Below are 26799 nucleotides of genomic sequence, written 5' to 3'. Positions count from 1 at the left end.
GAATCAGCAGGCCGGTAGCAAGCCATAAACTTTCACGAGAGACTCATCAAGGCGCGTTTGTGCTTTTGTTATATTGCCTCATCTACTACTACTTTCACGAGCTGTGAACGATGACAAACCGATTGTGTACGGTTCTTTTAGCTGCCGGAGTTTTCTCCGAATCGCATGTGACCTTCGCTAGCCAAAACACAGCGTCGGTTAGTGACTTCCACTCGGTTCCTGCTTTCACGGTGGAAGAACTATCTTTTGGTCACCGAACCAACGATCTTGCTGAAGCTCTTCGTTCTACAGGGATGATTGCTGTGAAGCTTGATCATCATGTGAAGCACAACGATTTTGATATTGCCGAATCTCGAAGAATTGCTTTGGGTGGCTTGTGCGGCTGCGCTAGCAGCGACGCTTCGTCGTTGTTCCAATCTGTTTCGGGAGCTGACACTTCTCTACTCTCTGACGGATTGACGACGCGCAGCACATTTGCTACGGCTACAGTAGGAGGCACTCCTTTGCAGCTTCCAGTCGAAGGTCTCGAAAAGGCATGCGGAAGGGAGACGACCGCAGCCATGGAATCCTTGCGCGACAACGTTGCAGTTGCTTCCCGAAGCTTCGTGTCTGCCGTAGACCGTCTACGCCGGGATTCTTCAGCCCTACCCAACAGTCTTGCCCCTATTCTGCAAAATATTCAAGGTGGAACTTACTCATCGCTCGCGTCCATTGTCAAAGCTTCTACGCACCTTGAGCACTTCCATCTCTATTCCAAACAACAAAGACAAGCTCCCAGCGGGATGTCCCAAGCATCGGATATGGAGGAAGTCCTCCAGGTCCACACTGATGCAGGCCTCTTTTTGTCTTTTGTTCCGGGTCTCGCCTGTGGGAATTCTCACACCAGCGAAAGCGAGCACTTTTCGGTTCTCATTCATGGGAAGCTCCATCGCGCTGTCTTTCCTCCTGACTCGGTTGGTATCATGCTCGGAGCTGGAGCGCAGCATTGGCTGAAGAACGTGGATTCTTTGGAACTCCATGCCACTCACCATGCAGTTCAAATGCCCAGTGGTTCGGCACGTGCCTGGTACGGAATGAGTAAGTCAATCAGTCTATACGGGAATAGAACGAGAAATGAATTCACCTCACAAGCACCTATACTTTTTCTTCATTCAAGTGCATCTGGTCCCACAGAACGCGATAATCCAAGAAGACCCCGAGCCAAAGACCTTTGCTGATATGCGAAAGGCAATGGTGCTTTCCGGCTCCAAGACACACAAGTACGGCGGTGGCTCGCTCCAGACCGACGAAGCCCTTTCTATTGGTTGTGGTGCGGGGTCTCAAAAAATCAACGATCACAATTTCGGATCATTCGGCGTGTCAGCAAGTCGTCGACATCGCCGTCGTCTTCAGATGGTTGATGATGCAAGCGTCTGTAACAACTCGACAAATTTCTATTGCTGGATGAGCTGCCTTGACATTCCAGAAGCGCAAAATGCCCAAGGTTACCTTAACGAAGGATACTCGTTGTATTGCCTGGACCCTGCAACCTTGTCAGCTTCTGGAAATCGAGCATCAAAAGCCATGGAACCTTGCATCGAGGATGGAGTGGTGGGTCTCGCCATGAATGAAAATTGCATGGGAAGCTGGCAGCCAACTGCTCCTGGGGTTGTTGCTCAAGAGCTTGCCCTCAACTTTACCACCTCCGAAGAAGAGCCGTTCTGCTACGGTGGGACGTCCATGTACATGGACGGTTTCCACTGGCTAGACTCAACCTGCGTCATCTATCTCTTCCCCGAATGGGTTCTCAGTACACCTGGAAAGTTGGTTGCGGCATGTGTAGGATCGATTTTCTTTGGAATGTCTCTTGAGGGTGTCATTCGAGGTCGTCGTGATCTGGTTCAGTCTATTGCTGTTGGCTGGAAGCGCCTCTTCATTTCGTCCGGCATCTACGGTCTGCAGCTTACAATGGGATACTTCATCATGCTCGTTGTCATGACCTATTCAGGACCACTTTTCATGTGCGTCGTTCTTGGCCTTATGTTCGGTCATATTGCCTTCAACGCAAAAGACGTTTTGAAAGCCAAAAAGCAAGAAACTAAAGAAGGTCAAGAAGAGTGTTGCGGAAAAGAAGATGAAAGCGAAATTACTGACGAAGAATTGTCGCCTTGCTGCCAGGGTGGCATGGAGAAGAACAATGTTACAAAGGTTTCCGCGAATGTTCCGGAAGGCAGTACACCGTGCTGTCAGAATTTATTGTAGTGCACGATGTTTCAACTTTTACATAAATACATGAAGTTTTCTTTAACGACTAGGATGGCCATTTGTATTCATGCATGCGTAAATTAGTTGTAATGAAGGTTCAAAATTAAGACCATCTCCTGTCGACAGTGAAGTTGACTGTGAAATGATCCTTAAGCTAGCGGCATTTTTGACTTCAATGTTTCTTACTGGAATGTAACCTAGCAGACTGTGAATCCATTACTTTTCACAAAGACATATCTACACGACTAAATGTAAATAAATCTGATGGGATGCGCCGGAGGCAAAATAATTCCAGCCATCCATGCCTTTTTTTTAGCCAGACCTTGAAATTGTTTGTTGCAAATTAATCCAAAAGGCGTCAATGAGGTGTCCATCTTACTAGTACATAACATAAACAGGTAGTATTTTTTGTTGTTGAAAACTGCATGTTCTGTCGGGAACCCTAGCTAGAGAGCCATGCCGAGCACGCTCCACTCTCGTCGTCAGCCTCCCTCCCAAAAACGACACGTCAAAAATACAAAAAAAACACTAAATCACAGTCAAGCAAAAAGTAAATCACTAGTTCGTCGTTCAGTCTATTGGTTCCCATAGCTACGGCGAAAGCTCTACTCAGCAGTATAGTCAAGCCCACTGCTTCTGTGTTTCTTTAGGAAAGCAAATGAGTGTTTTTCGAATGTTTCTCCTCGGTTTAGCCTGCCTAAGTTCCTCGACGTACGGATTCCTGATGGATAGGTATCGCTGGAATGACTGTTTCACCTCCTTGACCAGACATCGATTTCGCGATGCGTACTACCCAGAGACGGCGCTGCAAGGCATCGAGAATCCAGACTTCGAGGCGGAGGAAACTCTGTTGTGCGTTCGTTTAGAAACGCTACCCAACGTTGCACTCGACACCGCTCTTGATGCGGTCGCCTTGTACAGTCAGAGATTTCCGTTTGCCGCTGTCCTACCCGTGCAGCCACTGACATACCTTCCGACCGACGATCGTGGTGTAGAAGTCAAGTTTCTGCGCAAAAAGACGCCCAAAAAAAGCAGCATTGATGGTGGCATTCGATTCTTTATCGAACCACAGTCGCCGGAAGAGCAACTCAAGGATGACAACGTGGATGGAGTGTCTACTATTCAAGTAACGGCCAAACGAAATTCAAAAGGCCAATGCATTGCAAAGATTGTCGCCGAGCGACTTATTGTTACCAATTATGTCAAGGGAATATCGGGCGAAGAAATGGAGAAGTATGGTAAAGCACCTTTGGATTTGATCCGAATCCAATCGATTTTCCACAAGTGGATGTAGCGCAAAGCGGTCAAGCGATGGGCCTTTCATAGAGAAGCAGCAGGGCCGCTACCTACCCTGTAAGCTTCGAGCAACTAGCTCCAGATCTTTCGTACAAGGACTCATCTTCCGGAGAAAGTCTCGTTAACGGAAAACCGAGAGCAAGTGAGGCAAACATCATGTCGTGGACAAGATTGTATCGTTGAATTTTGAAAATACCGAAATAGTTGTGATGAGCAACTGGGCTTGTCGTCTCTCTTGGGATCCCACACGGAATATTTGGTAGTTTTGATGACCAATTTCAGAAGGAAGAGCAGTGACAGTGAGAACTTGCAGTAAACAATGTTGGAAGCTTGCTTTCAACCGTGGAGACAGGGGGGATTGGATGAAAGTCTCGAGGCGAGCTCATACGAGATTCTGATGAAAAAGCCGACAGATTCTCAACCGTATGGTTCTGGTTCCTGCTTGTGGCCTGGTGTCTACCACTTTTTAACTTGACTAGGAAACAACTACACCCAAGTTCTACAGTCATTTCTCACTCCTATCATCAAAGGACTAGACACAAGCCATTCTATTCACAACGCAGCGGCAGATCCTAATCGCGTTCCATTCTGTACTTTGCTTCTTCTTTCTAGAATTATAGGAAGATACGGCTTAGTTGTTTTCCGTCTGCATTCTTCGAAGACGCGCAATATTCGACCGGACCGTGACGGCACTAGCGGTAGACAGGGTGTAAGCACCGCCGGCCACTACCTTACGACAGGTCTTGCATTCCCAGATACCCACACAGGTTCGCTTGACGGAATCCTTTCCACAAAAGACGCAGCGGTAAGTTGAATGCTGCGAAACCTCAATCTTGCGCAACAGCTTTCGGAGCGTGGAACCGTAACGGGTACCGTACTTTCCGGTAATGCCGACCTTCTTCGTGCGCTTTCCCATTGTGCGATAGTTACAAAAATACTATGAGATAGGGAAAAAGATAGAGTGAGAAACTGATTACCGGCGAGAGCTTCATATCAAATATTTCCAGCATGAACTGGTTGTGCCGGGTCTCCAACATCATCGCGGGTCGTTGCCTGATAGCATACTGCGGCGTTCGTTTTGATCTTAGCAGTTTCATTCCGCCTCTCGTCGTCCTACAACCAACTTTCTCTCTCTCTCTCTCTCCTATGGGTCTAATGCGATGCCGCTTCAAAACTACAGTTCAAACGCCCATGGTCTCGTCATACCTTAATCCAGCGATGCGTACTCAAGTGCGGCGTACCCGACGGCAAGAAGATGTTCGACAGCGCCGAGCAGGAGCATTACCGGAGGTGGGGTTTTAGTACAGGGAAAAGCGGTAACGGTGATGGCCAGACTATACCTAACTGTAATGTGAATGTGATACAAAATAAGAGTACAGACACCTGATTACCATAACGTACTTGTTGTTTCGAGACTCTTTTGTCTCCTTGTCCAGAAAAACCCTTGATGGCCAAAAGGGGTCACGATGTGGCACAAAGCCAGGAAAACGAAATGCTGACCATGGAAATCCACTTTTCCTGACTTCTCACGATTAGAAGGTGGGCTTGTGGCGTTGTGATAAATCGGCCTCTTTTGTTGGTTGCTGTTTTCGCGCGGTCGGCGTTTCTCTCCTCAAATCATACGCACACACAGATATGCCAACGAAATCGACCACTCTAGAAATTTGCAATACTGATAAGCTCCCTCTTGAATTGATCGACTGCTCCAGAAGTTCGCGATGGCAACAGATTTCGAAAGCTCCAAAGGTATCCTCTCCGGAAATTTTGTAACGTTCATTCAATTGGTTCTGCTGATATTCTGCTACGTTGCTGTTCGAATACTTAATATTGTTGGTAGCGCGCGAAGCAGTCGTCGCAATGGCCAAAGACCAACGGCGGCATCCTCACGGTGGTGCCGCCAAATGAAAAAGAAGACTCCGATACGAACGATGGTCGTCCTCGGATCCGGTGGACACACGACGGAACTACTGGCCTTGTGTAAACGTTTAGATCGAGACCGCTACGAGCTTGTGTACGTGAAGGCCTCCACGGATACCACTTCGGCGTCTCGTGTGCAGCAACAAAATTCGGACTGTAGCACGACAGTGACTATTTACGACATTCCTCGTTCACGGGAAGTTGGCCAGTCCTATGCGAGTAGTGTGGGATCAACCTTGTACGCAACAGTATATGCCTTTCGATTAGTATTTGCGGTCCGACCCGACCTTGTACTCTGCAATGGTCCAGGCACTTGTTTGCCGATTGCAGTGGCAGCCTTTATTGGACGCATATTTTGCGTCATGGGAGGACGAATCATCTTTTGCGAAAGCTTTTGCCGAGTACAGACGCTTTCTTTGACGGGCAAGTTGCTGTATGCGTGGGTAGATATCTTCATCGTACACTGGCCTGATTTGCATCGCAAATTTCCCATGTCCGTTTTGGGATCCTCCTTTGTACCCAATTAGATGGATAAGATAGAGGCGACAAAATAGTAATGTATTGAATGGTTTAACTGTAAACGCGAAAGGGTGGTAAAGCTGTCGTAGTAACCAAGGCCTTCGATAGGAGACTTACTGGAGCATGCTGTAAATTTGGCCGTTTCACAGAATATGAGCAAAGCGTCAACGCTCGCATCCGTGTAAGCCACTTGAGCTGCTTAATAGACGTGGCTGTTTTCCGTTTCAAAAATCTGTACAACGTCCTTTCCGTTCCCAGTCCCCAAACCTTGTTGGTTCTGGCAGCCGACCGCCGCGTCGGGGGCCACCCCATTCCTTGACGCGAAACGCGAACGACTCGTGCGGCTCCACAAACATTTCTTCCTGTTCCATTTCATCGTCGACGATATCATCTCCACATGCTTCGGCTTGCACCGGTTTTGTAGAATCTAAGAGCAAAAACAAGAATGAGCTCACAGTCAACGTATTTGGAAGCCAAACAACAATCTTCGTCGACATTTGCTTTTTTTCAGCGTAACACTTCCTTCGAAGTGCCGTTGATACGCGAATACTTTCTCCAAGACAAACGCACCTGTGGTACCAATCTGAGCGGCGGGTGCCACTCCCTTTTGATGGGTCACTTGCACTTGCCGGACGTTTGTGTCGGGTTCAGAGGATGGGTTGACGGGAACTGACGAAAACCACGACACGGCGCAAGTGCGGGAGGCAACAATGGAATGTCGTTCTATTACGCTGCAAGGCCGTACTGTTCGACTCAGTAGGGATCTTATCATTGTAATGGCGGTGCGTTTGAATAGAGACTCCGCTACGCAATGAAAATAGTCTGACTAGTATCGGTCTCGATTTGCTATGTACTGTGATCGAACCGGGAATGTGGATCAGGTTCGGAATGCAATTTGTTGTTCCCGTCACGACCCGAGTCAGTTTGCCACGAACGCTAAACCCCTCAATCAGGGGAGCTGCCGCGCTACATCTAGTGATATTGAGGAACGAAATCAATTGTCGTGAATGAAGTTTAGACTTAAACCATGTGTGTCTCAATCTCCTAGTAGGAAACGAGGTGACTCGGAACGATCCCATTTTTTCCGCCCGCGATTCATTGATGTGCAACCTAAAGTTTAGCATTTTCCACAGAAAGCTTTTGGAAAATCATAATTCCAATGCCATGGGAATGTAAAATTGCAATGGGACTCATGCGGAGTACCCATAATCTGCTTGGGGAACTAAGTGTAAGCTCTCTCTCTCTCTCAAAGCTCACAAATCTTCAGGAGCAAATCTTGGCAAAGCAGACTCAGCAACACAAACATGAAGTTCTCTACTTTTGCGCTTGTTGGCCTTGTGCCGCAGCTTTCCTTGGCGACCAACCTCCGTGAATCGGCCAGTCGCATCCGTAACTTTGCCGACAAGGATTCCGTTGGTTCATTCAATGGCGAATACGCCAGATTTTTTAAAATGGTTGCTGAAAATCCAGTGCTGACTCTCGAAGACTTGATGGATTCACAGCAGGCGTTGGAAACGGAACTGGATGTAGAACAGGCGGAAATCAAGGCATTCATGGCGGCAATTCAACGCTCGGAAATCATTGACTTGAGTATGGATATTTCGAATGCTCCTTCGGATTCCAAATCTCCCAGCGCATCGGACAATCCTAGTGTGTCGCCTACCGTTTCGTCGATGCCCACAATGAAAGTTGGGGATCCCACTGCTGCACCCAGTAGCTTCCCTTCAGCAATTCCGACGACAACACCCTCGAACAGCCCGTCCACTACAGCTCCCACGACGGAACCGCCGACAATGGTCCCCACATTTGCTGGCTGTGGGATTTCCGCGGAATCCCGCGTTCAGGCCATTCTCTCCATTCTTGATGCAGTTGCTGATCCCGTCTTGATTCGCGACGGTACCTCATCCCAAGGACTCGCCACACAGTGGTTGATTGAAGATGACGAATTCCGTATCTGCCCCGACGATGACAAGCTTATCCAGCGCTGGTCGATGGCGGTCATGTATTTCTCCACTGGTGGTCCGGACTGGTTCCAGTGTTCGGGCGACGAGGCCGCCACCGATATCTGTGGCGCAGAAGATCCCTTTGTGGGCAAGCAGCGCTTTTTGAGCGGGGTGTCTGAATGCGATTGGGCTGGAATTTCGTGTATTACTGGCTGCGTCTCGGAAGTGGAATTCGGTACGTGCAAGGTCGAGGAAGCCACAAAACTTTTGTTTGCCGTACATTGGTGCCTTTCTACGCCCACATTGGTGTACTCACTCTGGCGACGTTTTGCTCGCTTTTTTGTCAGAATCGAACAATTTGGTGGGTACGATCCCGACCGAAATGGGTCTCTTGACCGATTTGGCTGTTTGGGGGATGGAACGTGGTGGACTGACTGGTCCTATTCCCACCGAAATTGGCATTCTCACCAATCTCATCTTTTTGGACTTGGACTTTAACGCGTTGACGGGCACGTTGAGTTCCGAATTGCTGAGTTTGAGTACGCTGACCCAGCTGGATCTCAACAACAACCAATTTACCGGTTCCATCAACGGCATTGGTGTTTATCCCGCCATGGAATTTTTGCAGTTGCACGACAATGGGTTTACCGGGACCGTCCCGGCGGCGGTGGGTGGCTTTTCGGGCTTGGTGGCCTTTACGCTGTACGAAACGTCTATTTCCGGAGTCATGCCCGCGTCCGTGTGTGAGTTGCTCGAGACGGACGTCAATGGTGGTGTCCTCCGTTCCTTGATTGCCGACTGCGTCGAACCCAATCCGAACGTGATCTGCCCGTGCTGTACCGAGTGCCGTGCGAACTAATGGTAAGGAACGGGTGATGAATCCAACGAACCAGAGGCAGCCAAGACCCAATACGTGTGTTGAGAGAGAAAATAACGAGACTAACGGAGCCGAGCGTAAAAAAATATATAACAAACGGTTTCCCCAAATTCCCATGGTTGCGAATCAACTGCCGTAGATTGCCAGCACGGCGCAACGACGAATGGTGAAGCCCATTCGCCCCTATCGGTAGACCGTCACCTTGTGCCGCTAGAATTATAGTGCCGTGCACATTGGTGTGTGTGTGTTACACTATAGAGTATGTGGTTTTGGCCGTTTAACCAAAAGCAAAAAACAGCAGTCGATACTGACGACAACGAGTGGGACTAGGAGTGCTCCGGGATGGACGGGACTGGTTCGTAGACGTGTACTTGTTGCGCACCGAGTGTGAGTGCGAGCTCCCGGGCGGATTTGGCGTACTCCGGCACGACGGCCACTTCGGTCGGTATCCGCAATTCTTGACAGGCCACGAGAAAGGCACACACTTGTGCAAAGGCTCGTCGACCGTCCGCAATGCCGGCGGCCCGGGCGTATTCGGCCGGGTTGGATCCGTACAGACTGACTTGTATCGTGGTGTTGTGGTTATTGTTGCTATGGGCCAAGGCTTCCAACGGCACGGACCAATCCGTGTCGTTGCCGAGCCCGGTGGTGCAGAGATAAAAGGGTACACCGTGGCGTGCGGCGTGTACACGAGCCATGCCGTCGCGTAGGAGTGGTCCGTGTTGACGCAAAAGATCGTCGTCGGTGGAGAGAACGTACACTCCCGGGTCGGATTCCCCCATGCCACCCACAAAGTGTGCTTCCGACTCGTAATGTGCCTGTACGGTTTGGTAAAAGTCGTCCGCCGTGTACACGTTGGGTTGGGCGGAAGCGGGAAAGGGCAACAGCAAGGGAGGCCGTTGGGTCGGTGAGGAGGTACCATCGTTGCGGGATGGGACGGGAGAGTCTTGTTCGTTGGCGGACGTGCCCAACCAGAGTAGACACGGTTTGGGTGGTCGCTGATCCGGACTCATCATCATCATTCCGCGTCGTGCCAGGCGTGTGCGATGCCATCGTGGTGAACGAAGGGTGCGAGACAAGAGGCGTGCGGGAGGTCGATACATTCTTCTGTCTGTCTGTCAAACTAACTAACTAATTATACTGGCAATGCGTGTCGATAGAGTATAGGAAATCCAATTTGGTAAGAGAGCGAAGTGTGTTCAATGCGGTAGAGAACACACAAGGCAAGGAGGGGGGGGGAAGGTAGGCAATGGGACTGTGAGTCGGCGCTCTCGTGCTCTCGAGAGGACGAATTCTTTTCTAGTAGACAAAAAAGAAAGCGTCCGACTCGGACGCAGCGATCCGCTCGCTCGCTCGAGCGGATCGCTGCGGACTGTGAATTTGACTCTTGACTGACGGTGTGCGATCCGGTAAACAGAGGAGGGCGTACACCGAAAAGTGTTCGAAGGAATTCTGGATTGGAATGGAACACGAAACGCAACACATACATACATACATACATACATACATACATACATCACGGCAGTTTCCTACGGACCACGGAGAATTACTCTGAACTACACTAGCCCTAGCTAGTGCTAGGGCTGCGGGGGCAATCTGGACACCTCTACTATAAGGTATTATTGTCGTACAGACATATGCGTCTGACGTGTCCAGTAACGTTGACGTGTCGGGCGCCACACGGTCCCTCTACCGTATTGCAGTACGCCAATCGGAACACTCCCGCCGTGGGTGGAAGTCGTCTCGCTTTCCGTACCGGAACGCAATTGGTCGACCCCCTCCCCATTCCCATGCGGATGAGCCTACCTTCGCATTCGTGTTTGCTTTGGCCGTTCCATTTGGTGAAACATAACTCTCACGCATCTCCATACCACCAACCTACGTACCGACACACACCTCCAAAAGGCCGGATCGCATCGTCGCCAGTTCCCCAAAATCGACATTATCCAACCGTACCTTTCCCAAAGTAAAACTACGTTGTGGCCCTTGTTCGTTCGTGTCCGTTCGAGATCCAAAGAGTCTTTTTCCTATTCGTTCGCACACACGACATTAAAAAAACCTCCAGTTCTTGGTATTAGTAGTGACGGAACCAACAACAACAACAACAACAACAACAGCAACAACAACAACAACAACAATGAAGACGACGGCGTCTTTCGGAAGCCTGACCGACGCGGGTGCTCTACTCGTCACGTCACTCCTTTTGCTGTCACTTTCGTCCACACGAGCCTTGGTTCCTCTACGGAACCCTTCCACGCCCCGTCCGAGTGGTACTCGTCGGTCCGCCACGACCGAGTCTTCCCGTCGCGCCTGGCTCGCTACGTTGACAACGTCGGTCGTGTCCGTCGCCACGATCGTGGCGGGCTCGCCGGTGGAACCGGCGGCGGCGACCTATTCCGCCTACGCCAACCGCGAAAAGGACTGGCAGACCCGATTGGAAAGTGGTGACGTGCAAATCTCCACACCCAAGGATCTCCGGGCCCAACTCCGCGAAATCGCCCCCATGAACGTCAACGATAAAATATTTTGTCCCAACGGACCGTCCGCTGCCGTCTCGCCGTTGATGGAGAACAAGTGTGGGGAACGGCAGGCACTGCCGTCCGTGTACGGGCGATCCCAGGATGTCGTCGGAAACAGTATTCCCGGTTTTACGACCAGTGGAGGGGTCTACTTGCGGGGAGAATCCTCCAGCTCCCTGTCCGCTGATGTGGGGGGATTCCCGTCATACGGGGGGAAGTAAATACGAAAACGACTACTGTGGGGGATGGTGGCGACGAGACTATTGGTTTCTGTTTTTCTATCATTATTATTATAGTTCCATGGTTTTTGGTGTTGTTGAATTTCCTCTATCCACATTCTCTCACTCTGCGGTCGTGGCAAGGCTCTGGGTGGTGCCTGTGTTGGACGTGTGCCGCACCAGGTCCAAGAATGCGGAAATTTCGAATCGGCATTGCCCGGCAAAATCGGTACACGAAACGAGAAGCCTTTATCCATGCAGCCTAATACGTGATAATCCTCCCGTTTCGGTTACACGACGACTAGTGCTACTACGAATGTATCTTGGTTTGTTTACAGGGACGGCATGGGACCGCCACTAGTGGCATAGCGACGACCTTACGATTCTCCCATCCATCCTGGTGCCACAATGTTCAACAGACCCACTCCCACGGCGTACAGAATCGAGCCGAACGTGACCACCAAAAATACGGTACCCCCCACGCGACTCCGGGACGACTGCTCGTTCAATTGCACCAGATCCTCCTTGGTGTGGGGTAGCCACGAAACAAAGGCAATCGCTGCCACTTGGACCACGGTCGTGAGGTAGGTCAGTCGGACCATGCCGGACAAGTCCCCCGCCGCCAAGGCCGTGCGGGACACGTCCCAAATGCGCAACAGTTGGGTGGAAATGGCACTGGACAAGGTCAGAGCGCTATTGTTGACGGTCGTAAACATGGCGTACGAAGCACCCTCGCTGCCGGTGGGGCAGAGATGGACCATCATAATCGTGGTCGGTAAGAACTGAATGCCACCAATAAATTCGGCAAAGGCGTCGTCGCCGAGGGCGAACCAAAAACTGGACAAACCCAAGGTAATGTTGTAAATCAACAAGACTTGGAGTAGACTGAAGAATCCGTTCAGTAGAGTGGTAACGAAGTAGACTTTGCGCCAGGACCAGTCCATCATGTAGTACTTGTAGGCCAGAATCCCAAGGTACAACAGCACGTAGGCCACAATGAGGATCAGATTGAGTTGACACGATGTGAACCGCAAGGAGGTGACGAGAAACTCTCGCCACGCAGCGTTGCTCACTTGCATAAGATTGTACACGTAAACGAATCCCATGGGCTGCCAAACAGCTCGACTGCAGACGGTCCGCCAAATTTCACGACACTGGTCGGCCGTCGAGCTGACCGGAGCGTTCTCCACTTCAAAGAGCAGGTAGACCAAAGGCAAGATACACAAGGGCAGTGTGGCGAGGAGCAGGAGCACCGCCCGGGGCCCGTACGTGGCGTACAGGTACGTGGACAAGGGCGCCGCCACCATGATTCCGAAAAATCGGTACGAGTAGCAGCTGGACTGTACGGATCCGCGGCTTTCCGGTGGTTCCAGTTTGGCTTTTTCGGCGACAATGCTGTCACCCATGACATCGGCGAGCCAAAAGCCGGTGCCGAAGGCCAAGAGGGCGACGGAGAAAAAGGGTATAGAAGGTGCGTCCGCTGGCAGTGTCGTCGGCGAATCGCTGTCGCTGGCTTGGGACTCGAAGCAACCGGCATTGCGGGGGGTAATGTTCAGATTGGAACCAAGAATGAGCGAAAAAAGTGATAGACTAGCCAGAAGCCATCCCATCAGCATGTACGGTTTTCTTCGGTAACCTGCGATAGGGATATTGTCGCTCATAAACCCAAAGACGAGCTTGAAGGATGCGGGTAGAGATCGGATCGACGAAATTGTCGTCTGCTGAGCTTCTGTGGCACCCAGATCCAGCGGAAACACATTAATCAGTGGTGAAGAAAGACCTTGCAGAAGCCCCACTAGCAGGTAGCACGCTGGCACGGCAATATTTTCCGGTCGCAGTAATTGACAACTTCTGGGTAGATGTGGAGGAAAGAGAAAATCGTCCAAGGTTTTTCTCCAGCCCTCGTACATACTAGTAGTACCGACGGTGATCGGATACAGTATTCGTTCATCCTCTTCCAAGTTTCCATCACTTTCCTTTAAATGCAGTGGCTGCATTTCGAGCTCGGTCGACGTTAACTTGTCGTCAATGCCAATGTCGTTGACTTTAAACCCATACGGCACGGGTCCTTCGGTTGCCTTGGTACGGTCATGATCGTCATTCATTGCGTGTCGATGTCGCAAATGATCTTCCGTCAAGCCTCCCACAAGCTTGCCTTCGTTGACAGGAACCACCGACATTCTGCGTGCGCATTGGAAGGCGAGGAAATGCCGTTGTCGAGACTAGCCGTTGCCGTCAATTGTGTGCGGGGTGGGGGGCTCGAACAAGTGTACCTTTTACTGTTAGTTTCAGCTATTACCTACCTACCTACCTATTCCATTCACTGCCTGTCACTCGGGGTTGAGGGTTGGGGGTTTGTGTGCTTGTCCGTCTACTCACTGTCAACCGAGTCTATTTTTGGAATGTAAGTAACAGTAAATTAGGACTGTGTTTCGGCAAGTCTGGAAATCCGCCGCCTTCGAACGCAAGCTACTAGTGTGTGTGATACACACGCAAACAATATACACACTCGACTACCGAACGCCCCATAGGAGAATTCCCTCGCCTGCGACACCATTCGAACTTTTTCGCACGAGACCTGGCTTCTGTTCGCGCATCCGTATGTATACGGTGGTATAGGCATAGCGTCACATAAAAGAACCGCTTCTGGTCGCGTGAGCCTCGCTCACTGACGTTTTTCCTTCGACTCCATTCGGGTCGTGGGGAGACCCGGCAACTCGCGGACGACGGCGTCGCGGTGGCACGGAGGAAGCCGGCCAATCCGGGTTTGTGCAGTCATGACGTCGCCCCACGCGCAGAGTTCGTGCGGTAGTTGGCGAAAAAAATACCGCAGCCCGGACGAAACAGTAAGTAGGAACAGCAAGTCGCCCCAGCCACACGCACCCGCAGCGCACACAAAAAAAGGCCGGACCGACGTTTCGCCCCCGAGTCGCCAGCGAGCATCGGCGGTCACCCAAAATTGTGCGGCTGCTTCCGACACACGAGACCGTGGCAACGAATTGGAATACCAGGTTTCGCCAAAAGTGGAAGCCATGATGGCGGGGTTGCCACCGTACTCAACGTTTCGGACGGATACGAAGGTTGGTTACTATTTGTGTTGTTCAGGAATTGAGAGAACCTGCGTCGCTCCTCCGAGAAAAGGGAACCGCTTTCCTCGCGCGAGGCTTAGGACGTAGCCTGCGACGTGGAATTCCAAACGTCGGTAACGGGAGCTCAGATCTTTTATCCTACGGTCGTCTAGCAAACGAATAGGTTCGGCAAAGGGGGAGACTCAATAGATCAGATCGTCGGAGACAGCCGTTTTCCGGACCATTCGTTGCTTCCAATAGGTGCAGGATACCGTCGTGATCGTCTGGCCGTCAGTGCCACTCAGTATCTTTATCGACTCCTTCCGACACACCGCAGCCTATGATGGCCGAAACCAGCTCTAGGAAACGTAACCGTCACCAAACGGGGACCGAGGCGACCGTGTATCAGGGGAATGAACACCTTGTCACTCACACAATATTGTTTCTTTGTTTGTCCGTCCTTATGATTTGGCAGCAAATGATGTTTCCGCAGGCTACATCACACGGGGTAAGTGACAACGAAAACATGTGCTCTCCATAGACTCTTGTCCGTCGTAGTTCACACCTGACACCATACGCCAACTCGTGGATGGCCTCTTTTTGCTACAGAATATACTGACGTTTACGCCACCGGGGTTTCAGCAATCGTTGAACGTCAAATTCCCGGACTCTCGCTTACCAGTCTGCGAAAAATGCAAAAAGAATTTCAAGACCAAAGATATGTGTCGGGTACGAAATACCCACACCTCGGCTCCCTGGACAACAGCGTATATTTGTATCACAATTGACGAAACCTGTACCGACGAAAATGGAAAGTACATGGACACTCCCATGACGTTACGGATGGTACAGTGGCAAGCATTTCAGGTGCAGAAGCCGTTTGATTCGAAAACGCCAGTTTGTGCGGCCTGTAAGAGAACGAATCGAACCAAAAACTTTTGTCGGGATCGGCACAAACATCGACAACTGCCATGGTGCACCGTTTACGTACTTCTTTCGGCAGCAGATCAGACAGATCCGAGTACGATTGTGGCGGGGACTTCAAAGAAATTAGAAGATTTGGAGGGAGGGGACTCAACGGGAAATGCAGACAAGGGGGAGTCGAAAGAAAATGTGTCGTCACCGGCGAGTACAGAAAAACCTAAAGAGGTTGCCTCGAGTCCGGTCGACTCAGCTGTGGGATCAGACACGATTACAAGCGAGGCAGTCGGGGATACGGACGACATCAATGACATTGCGGAAAGTCGCACTTTCTTGGCAAAGGTTTCGAGTGCTGGATCAACTATCCATTGGTTGGAACTTGCAGATTACGAAGGAGGAGATGGACAAGCAATGGAAACTCCGCCGGAACCCATACCTCCACACTATATGCATGGCCAACCGCAAGTGATGGACCCGAATATACCGCCCGTTCCGTACTATCCTCCGTATTCCATGCCACACCACCACCATCAGCAAAGCCAAGCGAAATCGCATCAACAGTACTTTTTCCACCAAATGCAGCAACAACAGCGCCATCAGTATATGCCTCCGCCCCCTCAGCATGGGCATTGGCCTATGTATGCCATGGGTGCGCCACAGCATTCTGGGGAGATGATGCATCCACACGTCACCGCTGGGGAAGCAGCTGCCGCGCAACATCGCCGAAGCGTGCCCGACGAATCCATAGCTGGTCATCACCAGCAGCATTTACAACATCAACAGGCATGGCAGCACTACTATCAACAACAACAGCATCATCAACAGAATCCTTATTCCATTCAGGGAGCTGAGGGAGGTATACATCCGGGACCGTATCATTCGCCTCCAGAGTCTGATAACGGAGACTCTGATATGGAAGGGGGGCCCAAGCGCCAGCGAACTTCGTTGTAAAAAAATGGGATATTGGCTGCGTTCGCTGGCGTCGGATGGAGTTTTGCAAATGGAGCGAACCCGCCGAAACGAAAACACAGACTTTAATCATTACCGCATTCCTTTTCAAAATAGCTAAAAGGAAGTGAACAAACATGCTGCCAATAGGCTACGAAAACATGCTGGCATGAGGTCAGTTTTCTGCCTGAGGGAATTTTGTGGCTTTAGAAAGCCTATGCTATGGTAGTAAGATTCCTTTTTGACCGCTACTGGCAGTTTGGTGCTGGGGTTCTACTTCCACTAGCCTATGTCAAAGCAACCATGTAGAATGTGAGCAGTATCAAGTGTTAGTCCTTTATAGAAGGAGAGAGGAGAAATTTTGTTCCTTTCCACTGGAATGATAAATTAGCCAATTAGCCGCCGTCCAAACGTCGCCCGAGCGTCCTTGTCAGGAACCATGGAAAAATGAGATTTTCACGGTTTCCGTGGTTTCTTGATGTCGGCCTTTCGAGTCACCTTCGCCATGGCACCCTTTTCTCGGCGGTACTGTATTCGGCGTCTAGTGCCATTATTCATTACCCTACATGTCTTCCCTATATGCAGTCTCGATGCCTTTCTGGTCCCGGACGTAAGACTCAGAAGGACTCAGGGTCTGAATCAACGCCAATCTTATATACGCGCCGAGAAGGAAAAGAAATTGACGGCGGACACGGATCTATTGAAATCCCTCGATGATTCTTTTTCCTACGACGGCCGCCTGGAAGGATCTTCCTTTGCAGACTTTCGCTGTGGCTTTGTCACGGTTATGGGGGCGCCGAATATGGGCAAGTCAACGCTGCTGAACGCACTTCTGGAAGAGGACCTGTGCATTGCGACGGCCCGTCCCCAAACGACTCGTCACGCTATTTTGGGTCTCATGTCTACCGATAAATGCCAGGTCTGTTTAGTTGACACGCCCGGGGTGATTGAAGACCCCGCCTACGAGCTGCAGGAAGGTATGATGGAAGCCGTTACAGGTGCTGTGGCGACTTCTGACGTTCTTTTGGTCGTTACGGACGTCTTTTCTACACCTATACCCGATGACGAATTGTTTCTCAAAGTTCAGAGAACACGAAAACCGGTACTAGTAGCGATCAATAAAATCGACTTGGCAAAAAAAGTAAACAAAGCAGCGGAGGAGAATCGAGACAAGACGGTGACGGTCGAAGAAGCCGTAGCGTTCTGGCGAGCCCAGTTGCCGAATGCCCTCTGCATTCTTCCGCTATCGGCTTCGCAAGGAATCAACAATGTTGGTGTGGTGGCGATGAGAAGGATTCTCACGGGTGGCCCGGACGTGCCGTCGGTGATCCGAGCAATGGGGAGGCCCATTCCAGGAATGTTTCTGGGGGACACCCAATTCGTAACGGACGACGCGTGTCGAGAACTCTTACCGATTAGTCCCCCGCTGTACGATCCGGAAACACTAACGGATCGGCCGGAACGCTTCATTGCGTCGGAAATTGTTCGGTCCGCTCTCTTCCAGGTACTGAAGAAAGAGTTGCCGTACTGCTGCGAGGTGAGAATTCGAGAGTTCAAGGAACCAAAAGAGGAGGGTGAAGTAATACGGATTGCGGCGGACGTTCTAGTAGAACGCGACTCTCAAAAGGTAATTGTTATTGGTAAGAATGGCGCTCAGGTGAAAGAGATTGGCGTGATCGCGCGGGAGAAGCTGGAAGCCTTTTTTCGGCACCAAATTTTTTTGAACTTGTCGGTGAAAGTCGACAAAGACTGGCGAAAGAATACTCGCAAGCTTACTGAGTATGGATACATGAAACCCAAAAGGTAAAATTGGGGGATAATGCCAAAGACTCAACTAGCAACAATTTTCTGTTCCGAAGTGGTAGTGCGCCGTAGGTGGACAGTGGTTGTGGATTTACAGTCAAGACTAATGTTACAGTCAGTACAATTGGCGTTTACAGTTAGTGTGTTTTGCCCTGCCCTACCCAGAGATGTCCCTTCGCGTTCTACCGGGCTGACTGACAGTGACTTATAAACCCGTTAGATGCTCTCGTCTCCGATCGCCAGTCGATGACAGGAGGGACAGACGATCGGAGGGAGTTGAATGTCGTCAATGACGTCATTCGCGGAATATCGAAAGTATTAGCTTTATATTTGTATGTTAGTATAGTATCGATATCATCGATCATCCGTTGAATGATCTAGACAGCCTATATAGTTTTGTCCTTCTCGTTGGCTCGTGCCCTTCGTCGGGACCCAAACTCCGCCCGCGAACGGCCACCAGGAGCCATCTTATACGCTACGGATCCCGCACCACACACAGACACACACACACAGCCGCGTGTACGGGATACTCCCCGCAAGGCTTTCTTTTTTCCCGCGCATTCGGCGGCCCTTTTGGGTTGTCGTCCCGTCCCCCGTGTCGCGTGCTCCCGCACTGTTGCGCCGCAGATCGTTTTCATCGCTCAACGTTTGGTATCTCGTTGTGCACACACTCCCCCGGCCCCTACTATCCCCATACAGTCGCGTTGCTTTGTGTCTCGTTCTATCATTGTTGTTGCTTTCGTGTGAAAAGTTTTGTGGATCGCTTACTGATCAGTGCGGTGCATCATGGCGGCAACTCCTATTACCTTTACGGAGGCCTTGAACGTAAGTTGCCGTGGTCATTTGGTAGCTCTCGGATCTTTGCAGTCTAGTACATTTTCTACGTAGACTTCTACGGACGAGTTCCCAACGGTCGGCTGGGAGAGTCCTGGTCCTTCGACGGACTTCGTCACGAGGAAATCATCGGAAGCGAGTGTCGACAAGCTCGCAACTGAGAAAAAGGGAGATAGAAAGGTGTCGGAGGGATGCCTGAGAGATCCCGCGGCAGGGTTGGGCTCATTTTCGTTCTCGCGGTACTGCCGCGAAGCTTACGCTTTGGATCGTGTTTCAATGACGCTGGCTTACATTAGCCGTAGATTGAAAATGTATCTAGAGGGGATGCTCTGGAGATGTGAAATACTGCGCCAAGCTGTTCGAGTGCTGCTGTTCGAGTCTAATCTGTGAAAATTAGTGACTCACTCTGCGCTTGCTTTTTCGATCTTTAATACTTTTTGAAAATCGCTTCACTCGTTCCCGCGTTGCTTTCGTCACCTCGCTTTCCCTTGCGCTCTATTCTGCGTAGCTGCAACAACTCGGAGTTCCCGAGGCAGCGATCAAGCATGGAAAAACAACCATGGAAAGTGATCGTTTCATTGTGGCCGTAGAAGAAGCCCAGGTCACCATGATTGACTTGCGCAACAACGCCGCGGTGGAGCGCAAGGCCATGAAGGCGGAAGCCGCGATTATGAACCCGGGAGAACAACGGATCTTGGCGCTGCGCTCGGGAGTCAACGTTCAAATCTTTAACCTCGACACCCGACAAAAGCTCAAGTCCCACCAGCTCACCGAGCCTTGTGTCTACTGGAAATGGACGTCCAACTCCAACTTGGCCATGGTGACGGCTTCCGCGGTCTACCATTGGTCCCTCGAGGGAGATAGTGCTCCCCAGCAAGTCTTTGATCGTCATCCGTCCCTCCAAAACGCACAAATCATCAATTACCGAGTCTCACAGGACGGCAAATGGTGTGTGCTTGGAGGTATTGCTCCCGGTGCCAACGGCGTCGTGAACGGTAGTATGCAGCTCTACAACTTTGAAAAAAAACTCTCGCAGCCACTTCAGGGTCACGCTGCGGCCTTTGCCGTCCTCAAGATTCCCGGTCGCGACGATCCCGCCCAAGTCATTGTCTTTCACGAAAAGAAGCACGACAGTCCGGAGCCACCCAAGCTGTACGTCCGCGAAGTCGGACGCACGGCGGGGCCGCCCTACGGAGTCCAACCCGTCCAGATTCCGGTCCCTCAAGACGGAGCCAACGACTTTCCCGTCAGTCTCGCCATTGTGGAGAAAGATTCGTTGGCCTACATGATGACCCGCATGGGATATGTTTACGTCTTTGACGCCATGTCTGCCAAGACGGTCTTCCGCAACCGCGTTACCCAAGAAACGGTCTTTTTGTCGGTCGCACAGGAATCCACCGGGGCCGTCTTTGGCATCACCGTCCGGCGGGGACAAGTATTCCGGTTGCAGGTCAACAACCAAGCATTAATCCCCTACGTCTTGAACACGCTCAACGATGAAGATCTTGCCCTCAAGTTGGCCGGACGGTTGAACCTGCCCGGTGCCGAGAACTTGCAGGCCCGTGCATTTGAGCGTTTACTGCAGCAAGGCAACGTTGCGGAAGCCGCCCGTATTGTGGCAGGCTCGGGTTCGGCGTTGCGCACGCCCGCAACCATTGCTCGCTTTCAGCAAATCCCCGCTCAGCCCAACCAGGTCCCACCTCTCCTTCAATACTTTTCCATCCTGCTGGAGACGGGCACCTTGAACGAACAAGAGTCGATTGAAGTCGCTAAGCCAGTTTTGCAGCAGCAACGAATCCCGCTGATGGAGAAGTGGCTCAAGGAAAACAAGCTCACTTCCTCGGAATCGCTAGGTGATTTGATCATGCCGCACGATACCGGCATGGCCTTGTCGGTGTACCTGCGTGCGGAATGTCACGGCAAGGCCATTCAATGCTTTGTGCAGCGTGGTGAATACGACAAGATTGTTTCGTACGCTAGTTCGGTTGGCTTCCAAATGGACTACACGCAAATGTTGAACCAGCTGCTTTTCTCCAATCCCGCGGGGGCGCTGGATCTCGCCAAGGGACTGGTGAATGCGGACGGTGGTCCCTTTGATTGACATTCAGGCTACTGCGGAAGCCTTCTTGAGCAGCAATCGTCTTCAGGAGACGACGGCCTTTTTGCTCGAAGCTCTGAAAGAAAACAAGCCCGAGCATGCTTTCTTGCAGACTAAGTTGCTTGAGATCAACTTGCTCAGTGGTGCTCCGCAGGTTGCGGACGCCATTATGCAGCAGGGAATGTTGACCCACTACGATCGCCCGCACGTGGGTAAGTTGTGTGAACGGGCTCAGATGTGGCAGCGTGCCGCCGAGCACTACACCGAGATTGCCGATATCAAACGTGTGTTTAAGAACTCGCACCAAATGAGCCCCGAGTTTGTGGTCGAGTATTTTGGTAAGCTCAACCGTGAGCAGTCGATCATGTTGCTCAAGGATATGATGGGCCGCGGCCCGCAGAACATGCAAGTCTGCGTTGAAGTTGCGAAGAAGTATCACGAAGAGCTGGGATCGGAGCAATTGGTCCAGGTGTTTGAATCCAACCGCGCGACGGAAGGTCTCTACTATTACCTTGGTGCCATTGTCAATAGTTCGGAGGACCCCTTTGTTCATTTCAAGTACATCCAGGCTTCGTGTATGCTCGGCCAATTCAAGGAAGCCGAACGCGTCTGTCGCGATTCTACCGTATACATTGCGGAAGAGGTGAAGGAATACCTCAAGGGAGCTAAGCTTCCCGATCCTCGTCCGCTTATTCACGTGTGTGACCGCCACGGATTCGTGGACGAATTGACGGAATACCTCTACTTGAACTCACTTTTGCAATACATTGAAGTATACGTTACCAAGGTGTCTCCGACGAAGACTCCAATGGTGGTCGGAAAACTTTTCGACTTGGGTGCTAACGAGGACTTTATCAAGCGTTTATTGATGGCCGTCGGAACTGCCTGTCCGGTGGACGAGCTAGTGGAAATTGCCGAAACCCGCAATCGCCTGCGTTTGTTGCAGCCTTGGCTCGAGGCGCGTGTTGCCACTGGAAGCACCGAACCGGGAACGCACGACGCGCTTGGAAAGATCTACATTACGCTCAACCGCGACCCCAAGGCGTATCTGCTCAACAACATGTTCTACAATCCCAAGGTCCTGGGACCGTACTGCGAAGCGTTGGATCCGCAGTTGGCTTTCATCGCCTACAAGCGTGGTGCCGGTGAGTGCGACGACGAGCTCATCAAAGTCAGTCACGACCATGGGCTGTACCGGGATTTGGCGCAGTACTTGGTTGAGCGACAGGACTTGGTGCTGTGGGGCAAGGTGCTCAACAAGGAAGAAGGCAAAGAAGATGAGGAAGATCCTCAGCGACGTCAACTTATCGATCAAGTCGTTGAATGGGCTCTTCCAGAAAGCACCAATGCTGACGAAGTTTCCTGCACAGTCAAGGCCTTCATGGCAGCCGACTTGCCTAGCGAGCTCATCAACCTGTTGGAGCGGATTGTCCTACAGGGTTCGGACTTTTCCGACAACAAGAACTTGCAGAATTTACTTATCCTTACGGCCATTCGTGCTGATGCCAGCCGCGTCGCGGGGTACGTTGATCAGCTCGACAACTTTGACGCGAAGGATATTGCTCTTATTTGTGTGTCGGAGAGTCACATGCTCTACGAAGAAGGTTTCAGTATCTACACCAAGTTTTCGAAGCCCGAATTCACGCAGGACAAAGATGAACAGGTAGAAATGCAGGTGCTAGCGATTGGCGTTGTCGTTGACAACATGAAAGACTTAGACCGTGCCAAGACGTACGCTACGCAGTGTGACGAAAAGCCTGTCTGGTCGAAGCTCGGTAAGGCCCAGCTAGAAGGGAAGTTTGCCGCGGATGCTATTGAATCCTTCATCAATGCTGATGACCCGAGCGAATATGTCATGGTTTGCGCTGAAGCCAACGAGGCCGAGATCTGGATGGAACTCATTCCTTACCTCAAAATGGCTCGCAAAACTATGCAAGAGAACTTGGTTGATACTGAGTTGATTTACTCGTACGCCAAGACGAACAATCTCACAGAGCTTGAGCAATTTGTCACTGGACCGAATGTTTCGAACATTCAATCCATCGGAGATCGTTGTTTCAACGAAGGTTTGTACCAGGCAGCGAAGATTTTGTTTATCAGTATCAACAACAACTCGAAGTTGGCCCTGTGTCATATCCATTTGGAAGAGTACCGGGAAGCCGTTGAAGCTGCCAAAAAGGCCAACAATGTATCAACATGGAAGGCTGTATGCTTTGCCTGTTTGAGAGCTGATGAGTTCCGACTGGCTGCTACATGTGGTCTCGAAGTTATTAAGTATCCCGACCACTTAGACGAGGTTGTCACCCACTACTCCGATCTCGGTCACTTCGATCATTTGATTTCTTTGTTTGAGCAAGGAATTGGTTTGGAAGATGCTCACATTGGCATCTTCACCGAACTTGGCATTTTGTACACGAAGCATATTCCGGAGAAGGTCATGGATCATTGCAAGGTCTTCTTTACCAAACTCAACGTATCGAAGGTAGTCCGCGCTTGTGAGCGAGCCCGTATGTACAAGCCTGCTGTGTATCTGTACATGCAAGATAAGCAGCACGATAACGCTATCAAGACCATGATTGAACGTGCCCCTGCGTGGGAAAACGATCTCTTTTTGGATGCGGTCACCAAGATCCGCAATGCCGAACTCACGTACAAGGCTATCGCCTATTACTTGTCGATGCATCCTAATCTCTTTACCCGACTGATGGAAGTTATGGAGGATACCGCCGATCACTCTCGTGTAGTGAGTCAGTTGCGACGCACAGGCGATTGGGCTTTACAGCTTGGTCAACCGTACATGAAATCTGTTCAGAAGGGTAACCTGAGCCAGGTGAACGAGGCCCTGAATGAGGTAAGAATGATTCGTATTGGTTTGCCATGATCTTGTCTCTGTCTGTTGCTAACATATTCTTTATCCGACTTTAGCTCTACGTGGATGATGAGGACTACGAATCCCTTCGCAAGTCGATCGATAGTTTCAACAATTTCAACATGATTGCACTAGCGTCAAAGCTCTCCACTCATGAGCTTCTTGAGTTCCGACGTATATCTGCTTACGTTTACCGTCGCAATAAGAAGTGGAGCCAGTCAATTGAACTTTCGAAGAATGACCGCATGTGGAAGGACTGCATCGATACCGCCAATGAGTCGGAAGATGCTGAAATCATTGAAGGTCTGCTGCGTTTTTTCTGCGAAACATCCGAGAAGGAGTGTTTCTGTGCATGCCTGTACACGTGCTTTTCTCATATTTCCCCCGATGTGGTGTTGGAATTGGGATGGGTCAACGGTTATCACCACTTTATCATGCCTTTCCTCATTCAAAACCTTCGCCAGACGTACAGTCGTCTCAAGAAGTTGGAAGAGCGAACTGCTCCACCGAAGGAAGACGCGAATGCGCAGGATGGCATTGCAGCGACTTACGGAAACCTGAGTGGATTTGGAGGTGGCATGCTCATGTTGGAGAATGGTGGTGGAATGGGATCTCCGATGGGCGGACCAGGAATCGATATGAGTGGATTCGGTACGGCGCAACAGCCACAGATGGGTGGGATGCCCAACGGAAGTATGCCTGGCGCTGTGCCCTACATGTAGGCACCTGGGGATGCGAATATAAACGACGGCTAATCACATTGGCACACGTAACAACCCATTGTTTGTTCCCGCGGGTATTTAGATTCACAATCTTATTTGTTTATGAAAATCCTATCGGCTGCTTACGGAGAATGTTATGTAAGGCGCCACCTTCGTATCTTGAAAATCATGCGATGGATTTTACATAGGTTTCACAGCAAATTAGAGAACGAATTCTCTTGTACATGAAGCTTTGTTTCCTCATGCTTTCGAAATTTGCGTATTTCTCGCATTCGGTTTCCATTCTCGCCAAAGCCAACGTCGGTACCTATGTATTTTGACTCTCCAGTTTTCGTAACTCGTCGAAATTCAAACCACTGATTGTGAGTGTGATGTGATGCACCATCGAAAACCTACCATAACGTTGACACAGACTTAATCCTGAGGTGTAAACTTACCAGCAGAATGAAGACGGTGACAACGCAGACGGCTCGCTCTGTCTGTGTGATTGGCGGCGGACCGTCCGGTATGTCGTTCTGTCACTCCGTAGAGCATTGTCGTCGGAACGACCTTGATCTCCCAGTCGTTTCGGACACACCTTTACTGCACACACCGTTGGTGGTCACATGTTTCGAACATTCGGCGGCTCCGGGGGGCGTGTGGAGGGCAGGGCGGTGGAGACTTGGGACAGTCCCTACATGTAAGCCGGTTTGTGGACGAACGGACCCACGTACTGCATGGAGTTCTTCAACTATACGATGGACGAACATTTCGATGGTGCCCCCGTTCCAGTCTATCTACCGTGAAGCGAAATCCTCCAGTATTTTACGGCTCGTGTTACAAAACACTGCGACGATTTTTTTGCCCGCTACTTTCGGTTCCGGCACCGCGTGGAACACGTTGTTTGGGATACAACAACACAGCACTTTGCCGTCACGGTCCGTGACCTCGTGGAGGATGCTCTCCTCGAGGAGTACTATGATCAATGCGTTTGGGCGTGTGGGGAGAATGGTAAGCAGCACGTACCGCAGGACTTGTGGCAATTGTTTGTCGACGACGGGAGATTCCCCGGACGCGGTACGCAACCGGTGTCTGTACGGGTGTTGTTCAGCTACCGACCGCGGATGAGATGTGGCGGCAAAATCACGCCCAAGCCCTACAGGAGTTGCACATTGCGTATTTGCGCTTCGCCGACGAGTGGTACCACCAAGCAGTCGCCAAGTTACCGCAGATCTGGAAGAAAACGAATCTCTGGGGCGATTTGGAGTACGAATTTTCTCTCTACAGCTTTCGCCTGATGGCGCGTCTAATGCAAGAATGCAAATACCGTTGTTTCCATTAGAACCTTTACAGAGCTCCACAAGAATGGCCAAGCTTTGGTAGATTTTGACGAACAGGATTACGAAAACCGCGGTCGGATTGCCAAGCACGAGCGAGAGTATTTGTGGCGCACCTTTCGCGACTACGAGGCCTTTGATGCGGCCAAGATTTACAGTCTCTTTACCGGTAGTAAGTACGTCCCCCTGCAGGCGCGATGGATGGATCTGCACGATGTGGAAGCTTGGCGACGGGATTTTCTAACCCCGGAGTGTCGTGGAGGGTCTCGTGGTGCCGATCTTGCACCCAATGTAAAATGTTGGATTTATTGGATGCGGAGAACATCTGGAGGACATCCTCCGCTTTACAAGGAATGTTTCAAAATTGCTGACAGTAAAGACATGTTTTGAAATGGGTCTCTGGAGCTGCTTGCTACAACACACCTATGATTAAATTTCTCAAACTATATATTAGGGCGAGACAAAACCTTCTCCAACTGGGAGTTGTACTGATAAAAGTAATGTAAATATGTGGTTGTGTCAAGTGTGCTCTGTGATTTGGTTCTGTTACTTGATGTAGATTGTTCCCATGCTGCTATCACTTTCTTCTATATGCATCTCGCAGGTCGTGACTTACTGTCTGCGTTCATCCAAAGGAGAGCATCATGGCGACTTCAACATGAGTACAAGATTTCTCCACTGTAGCAC

The 26799-nt window shown here is 50.7% G+C and overlaps 11 protein-coding genes across 11 annotated transcripts; 8 read left to right on the top strand and 3 right to left on the bottom strand.

Moving 5' to 3' along the window:
* Positions 1 to 110: 110 nt before the first annotated feature.
* Positions 111 to 2241, top strand: PHATRDRAFT_47805 (predicted protein; the record flags this gene model as incomplete). Its single annotated transcript, XM_002182288.1, has 2 exons — positions 111 to 1077; positions 1157 to 2241. 2 exons carry the CDS (start codon positions 111 to 113, stop codon positions 2239 to 2241), a joined length of 2052 nt encoding a protein of 683 aa, XP_002182324.1.
* A 661-nt stretch (positions 2242 to 2902) lies between these two features.
* Positions 2903 to 3538, top strand: PHATRDRAFT_38110 (predicted protein; the record flags this gene model as incomplete). Its single annotated transcript, XM_002182287.1, has 1 exon — positions 2903 to 3538. The coding sequence occupies one exon, from the start codon at positions 2903 to 2905 to the stop codon at positions 3536 to 3538; it is 636 nt and encodes a 211-aa protein (XP_002182323.1).
* Positions 3539 to 4132: 594 nt separating this feature from the next.
* On the bottom strand, positions 4133 to 4761 carry PHATRDRAFT_47804 (predicted protein). Its single transcript, XM_002182120.1, has 2 exons — positions 4747 to 4761; positions 4133 to 4477 (listed from the first exon to the last, which is right to left on the bottom strand). The coding sequence occupies exon 2, from the start codon at positions 4454 to 4456 to the stop codon at positions 4172 to 4174; it is 285 nt and encodes a 94-aa protein (XP_002182156.1). The 5' UTR covers positions 4457 to 4477; positions 4747 to 4761; the 3' UTR covers positions 4133 to 4171.
* A 680-nt stretch (positions 4762 to 5441) lies between these two features.
* Positions 5442 to 5984, top strand: PHATRDRAFT_14444 (udp-n-acetylglucosamine n-acetylglucosaminyltransferase; the record flags this gene model as incomplete). The annotated part of the gene is made up of 1 exon (XM_002182286.1): positions 5442 to 5984. One exon carries the CDS (start codon positions 5442 to 5444, stop codon positions 5982 to 5984), a length of 543 nt encoding a protein of 180 aa, XP_002182322.1.
* Positions 5985 to 7280: 1296 nt separating this feature from the next.
* PHATRDRAFT_38108 (predicted protein) lies at positions 7281 to 8778 on the top strand (the record flags this gene model as incomplete). The annotated part of the gene is made up of 2 exons (XM_002182285.1): positions 7281 to 8154; positions 8267 to 8778. 2 exons carry the CDS (start codon positions 7281 to 7283, stop codon positions 8776 to 8778), a joined length of 1386 nt encoding a protein of 461 aa, XP_002182321.1.
* Positions 8779 to 9122: 344 nt separating this feature from the next.
* On the bottom strand, positions 9123 to 9815 carry PHATRDRAFT_38107 (predicted protein; the record flags this gene model as incomplete). Its single annotated transcript, XM_002182119.1, has 1 exon — positions 9123 to 9815. The coding sequence occupies one exon, from the start codon at positions 9813 to 9815 to the stop codon at positions 9123 to 9125; it is 693 nt and encodes a 230-aa protein (XP_002182155.1).
* Positions 9816 to 10607: 792 nt separating this feature from the next.
* On the top strand, positions 10608 to 11825 carry PHATRDRAFT_47803 (predicted protein). The gene has a single exon (XM_002182284.1). It carries the CDS (start codon positions 10934 to 10936, stop codon positions 11534 to 11536), a length of 603 nt encoding a protein of 200 aa, XP_002182320.1. The 5' UTR covers positions 10608 to 10933; the 3' UTR covers positions 11537 to 11825.
* An 85-nt stretch (positions 11826 to 11910) lies between these two features.
* On the bottom strand, positions 11911 to 13783 carry PHATRDRAFT_47802 (predicted protein; the record flags this gene model as incomplete). The annotated part of the gene is made up of 1 exon (XM_002182118.1): positions 11911 to 13783. The coding sequence occupies exon 1, from the start codon at positions 13711 to 13713 to the stop codon at positions 11911 to 11913; it is 1803 nt and encodes a 600-aa protein (XP_002182154.1). The 5' UTR covers positions 13714 to 13783.
* A 3200-nt stretch (positions 13784 to 16983) lies between these two features.
* PHATRDRAFT_21922 (predicted protein) lies at positions 16984 to 18326 on the top strand. The gene is made up of 2 exons (XM_002182283.1): positions 16984 to 17774; positions 17874 to 18326. The coding sequence occupies exons 1-2, from the start codon at positions 17258 to 17260 to the stop codon at positions 18275 to 18277; spliced, it is 921 nt and encodes a 306-aa protein (XP_002182319.1). The 5' UTR covers positions 16984 to 17257; the 3' UTR covers positions 18278 to 18326.
* Positions 18327 to 18928: 602 nt separating this feature from the next.
* On the top strand, positions 18929 to 24898 carry CHC (predicted protein). Its single transcript, XM_002182282.1, has 4 exons — positions 18929 to 19098; positions 19616 to 21178; positions 21216 to 24056; positions 24131 to 24898. Exons 1-4 carry the CDS (start codon positions 19060 to 19062, stop codon positions 24794 to 24796), a joined length of 5109 nt encoding a protein of 1702 aa, XP_002182318.1. The 5' UTR covers positions 18929 to 19059; the 3' UTR covers positions 24797 to 24898.
* A 249-nt stretch (positions 24899 to 25147) lies between these two features.
* Positions 25148 to 26502, top strand: PHATRDRAFT_47798 (predicted protein; the record flags this gene model as incomplete). The annotated part of the gene is made up of 4 exons (XM_002182281.1): positions 25148 to 25577; positions 25807 to 25852; positions 25887 to 26041; positions 26118 to 26502. Exons 1-4 carry the CDS (start codon positions 25513 to 25515, stop codon positions 26500 to 26502), a joined length of 651 nt encoding a protein of 216 aa, XP_002182317.1. The 5' UTR covers positions 25148 to 25512.
* Between the last annotated feature and the right edge of the window lie 297 nt (positions 26503 to 26799).

The sequence above is a fragment of the Phaeodactylum tricornutum genome, chromosome 15 (assembly GCF_000150955.2).
Source record: "Phaeodactylum tricornutum CCAP 1055/1 chromosome 15, whole genome shotgun sequence".
NCBI classification, from domain to species: Eukaryota; Bacillariophyta; class Bacillariophyceae; order Surirellales; family Neidiaceae; genus Phaeodactylum; species Phaeodactylum tricornutum.
The sequence above is the reverse complement of the archived record's forward strand: the minus strand, read 5'-3'. Positions and strand labels throughout refer to the sequence as shown.

Excerpts from the sequence above, each read along its gene's own strand:
- PHATRDRAFT_47804 (XM_002182120.1), bottom strand. The coding sequence starts at position 4,456 with ATGGGAAAGCGCACGAAGAAGGTCGGCATTACCGGAAAGTACGGTACC.
- PHATRDRAFT_47803 (XM_002182284.1), top strand. The coding sequence starts at position 10,934 with ATGAAGACGACGGCGTCTTTCGGAAGCCTGACCGACGCGGGTGCTCTA.
- PHATRDRAFT_21922 (XM_002182283.1), top strand. The coding sequence starts at position 17,258 with ATGGGGGCGCCGAATATGGGCAAGTCAACGCTGCTGAACGCACTTCTG. Across the intron at positions 17,775-17,873 it reads GATGAGAAGGATTCTCACGG|AACTCTTACCGATTAGTCCC; the intron begins GTGGCCCGGACG and ends ACGCGTGTCGAG.
- CHC (XM_002182282.1), top strand. The coding sequence starts at position 19,060 with ATGGCGGCAACTCCTATTACCTTTACGGAGGCCTTGAAC. Across the intron at positions 19,099-19,615 it reads CCTTTACGGAGGCCTTGAAC|CTGCAACAACTCGGAGTTCC; the intron begins GTAAGTTGCCGT and ends TATTCTGCGTAG. Across the intron at positions 24,057-24,130 it reads TGAACGAGGCCCTGAATGAG|CTCTACGTGGATGATGAGGA; the intron begins GTAAGAATGATT and ends ATCCGACTTTAG.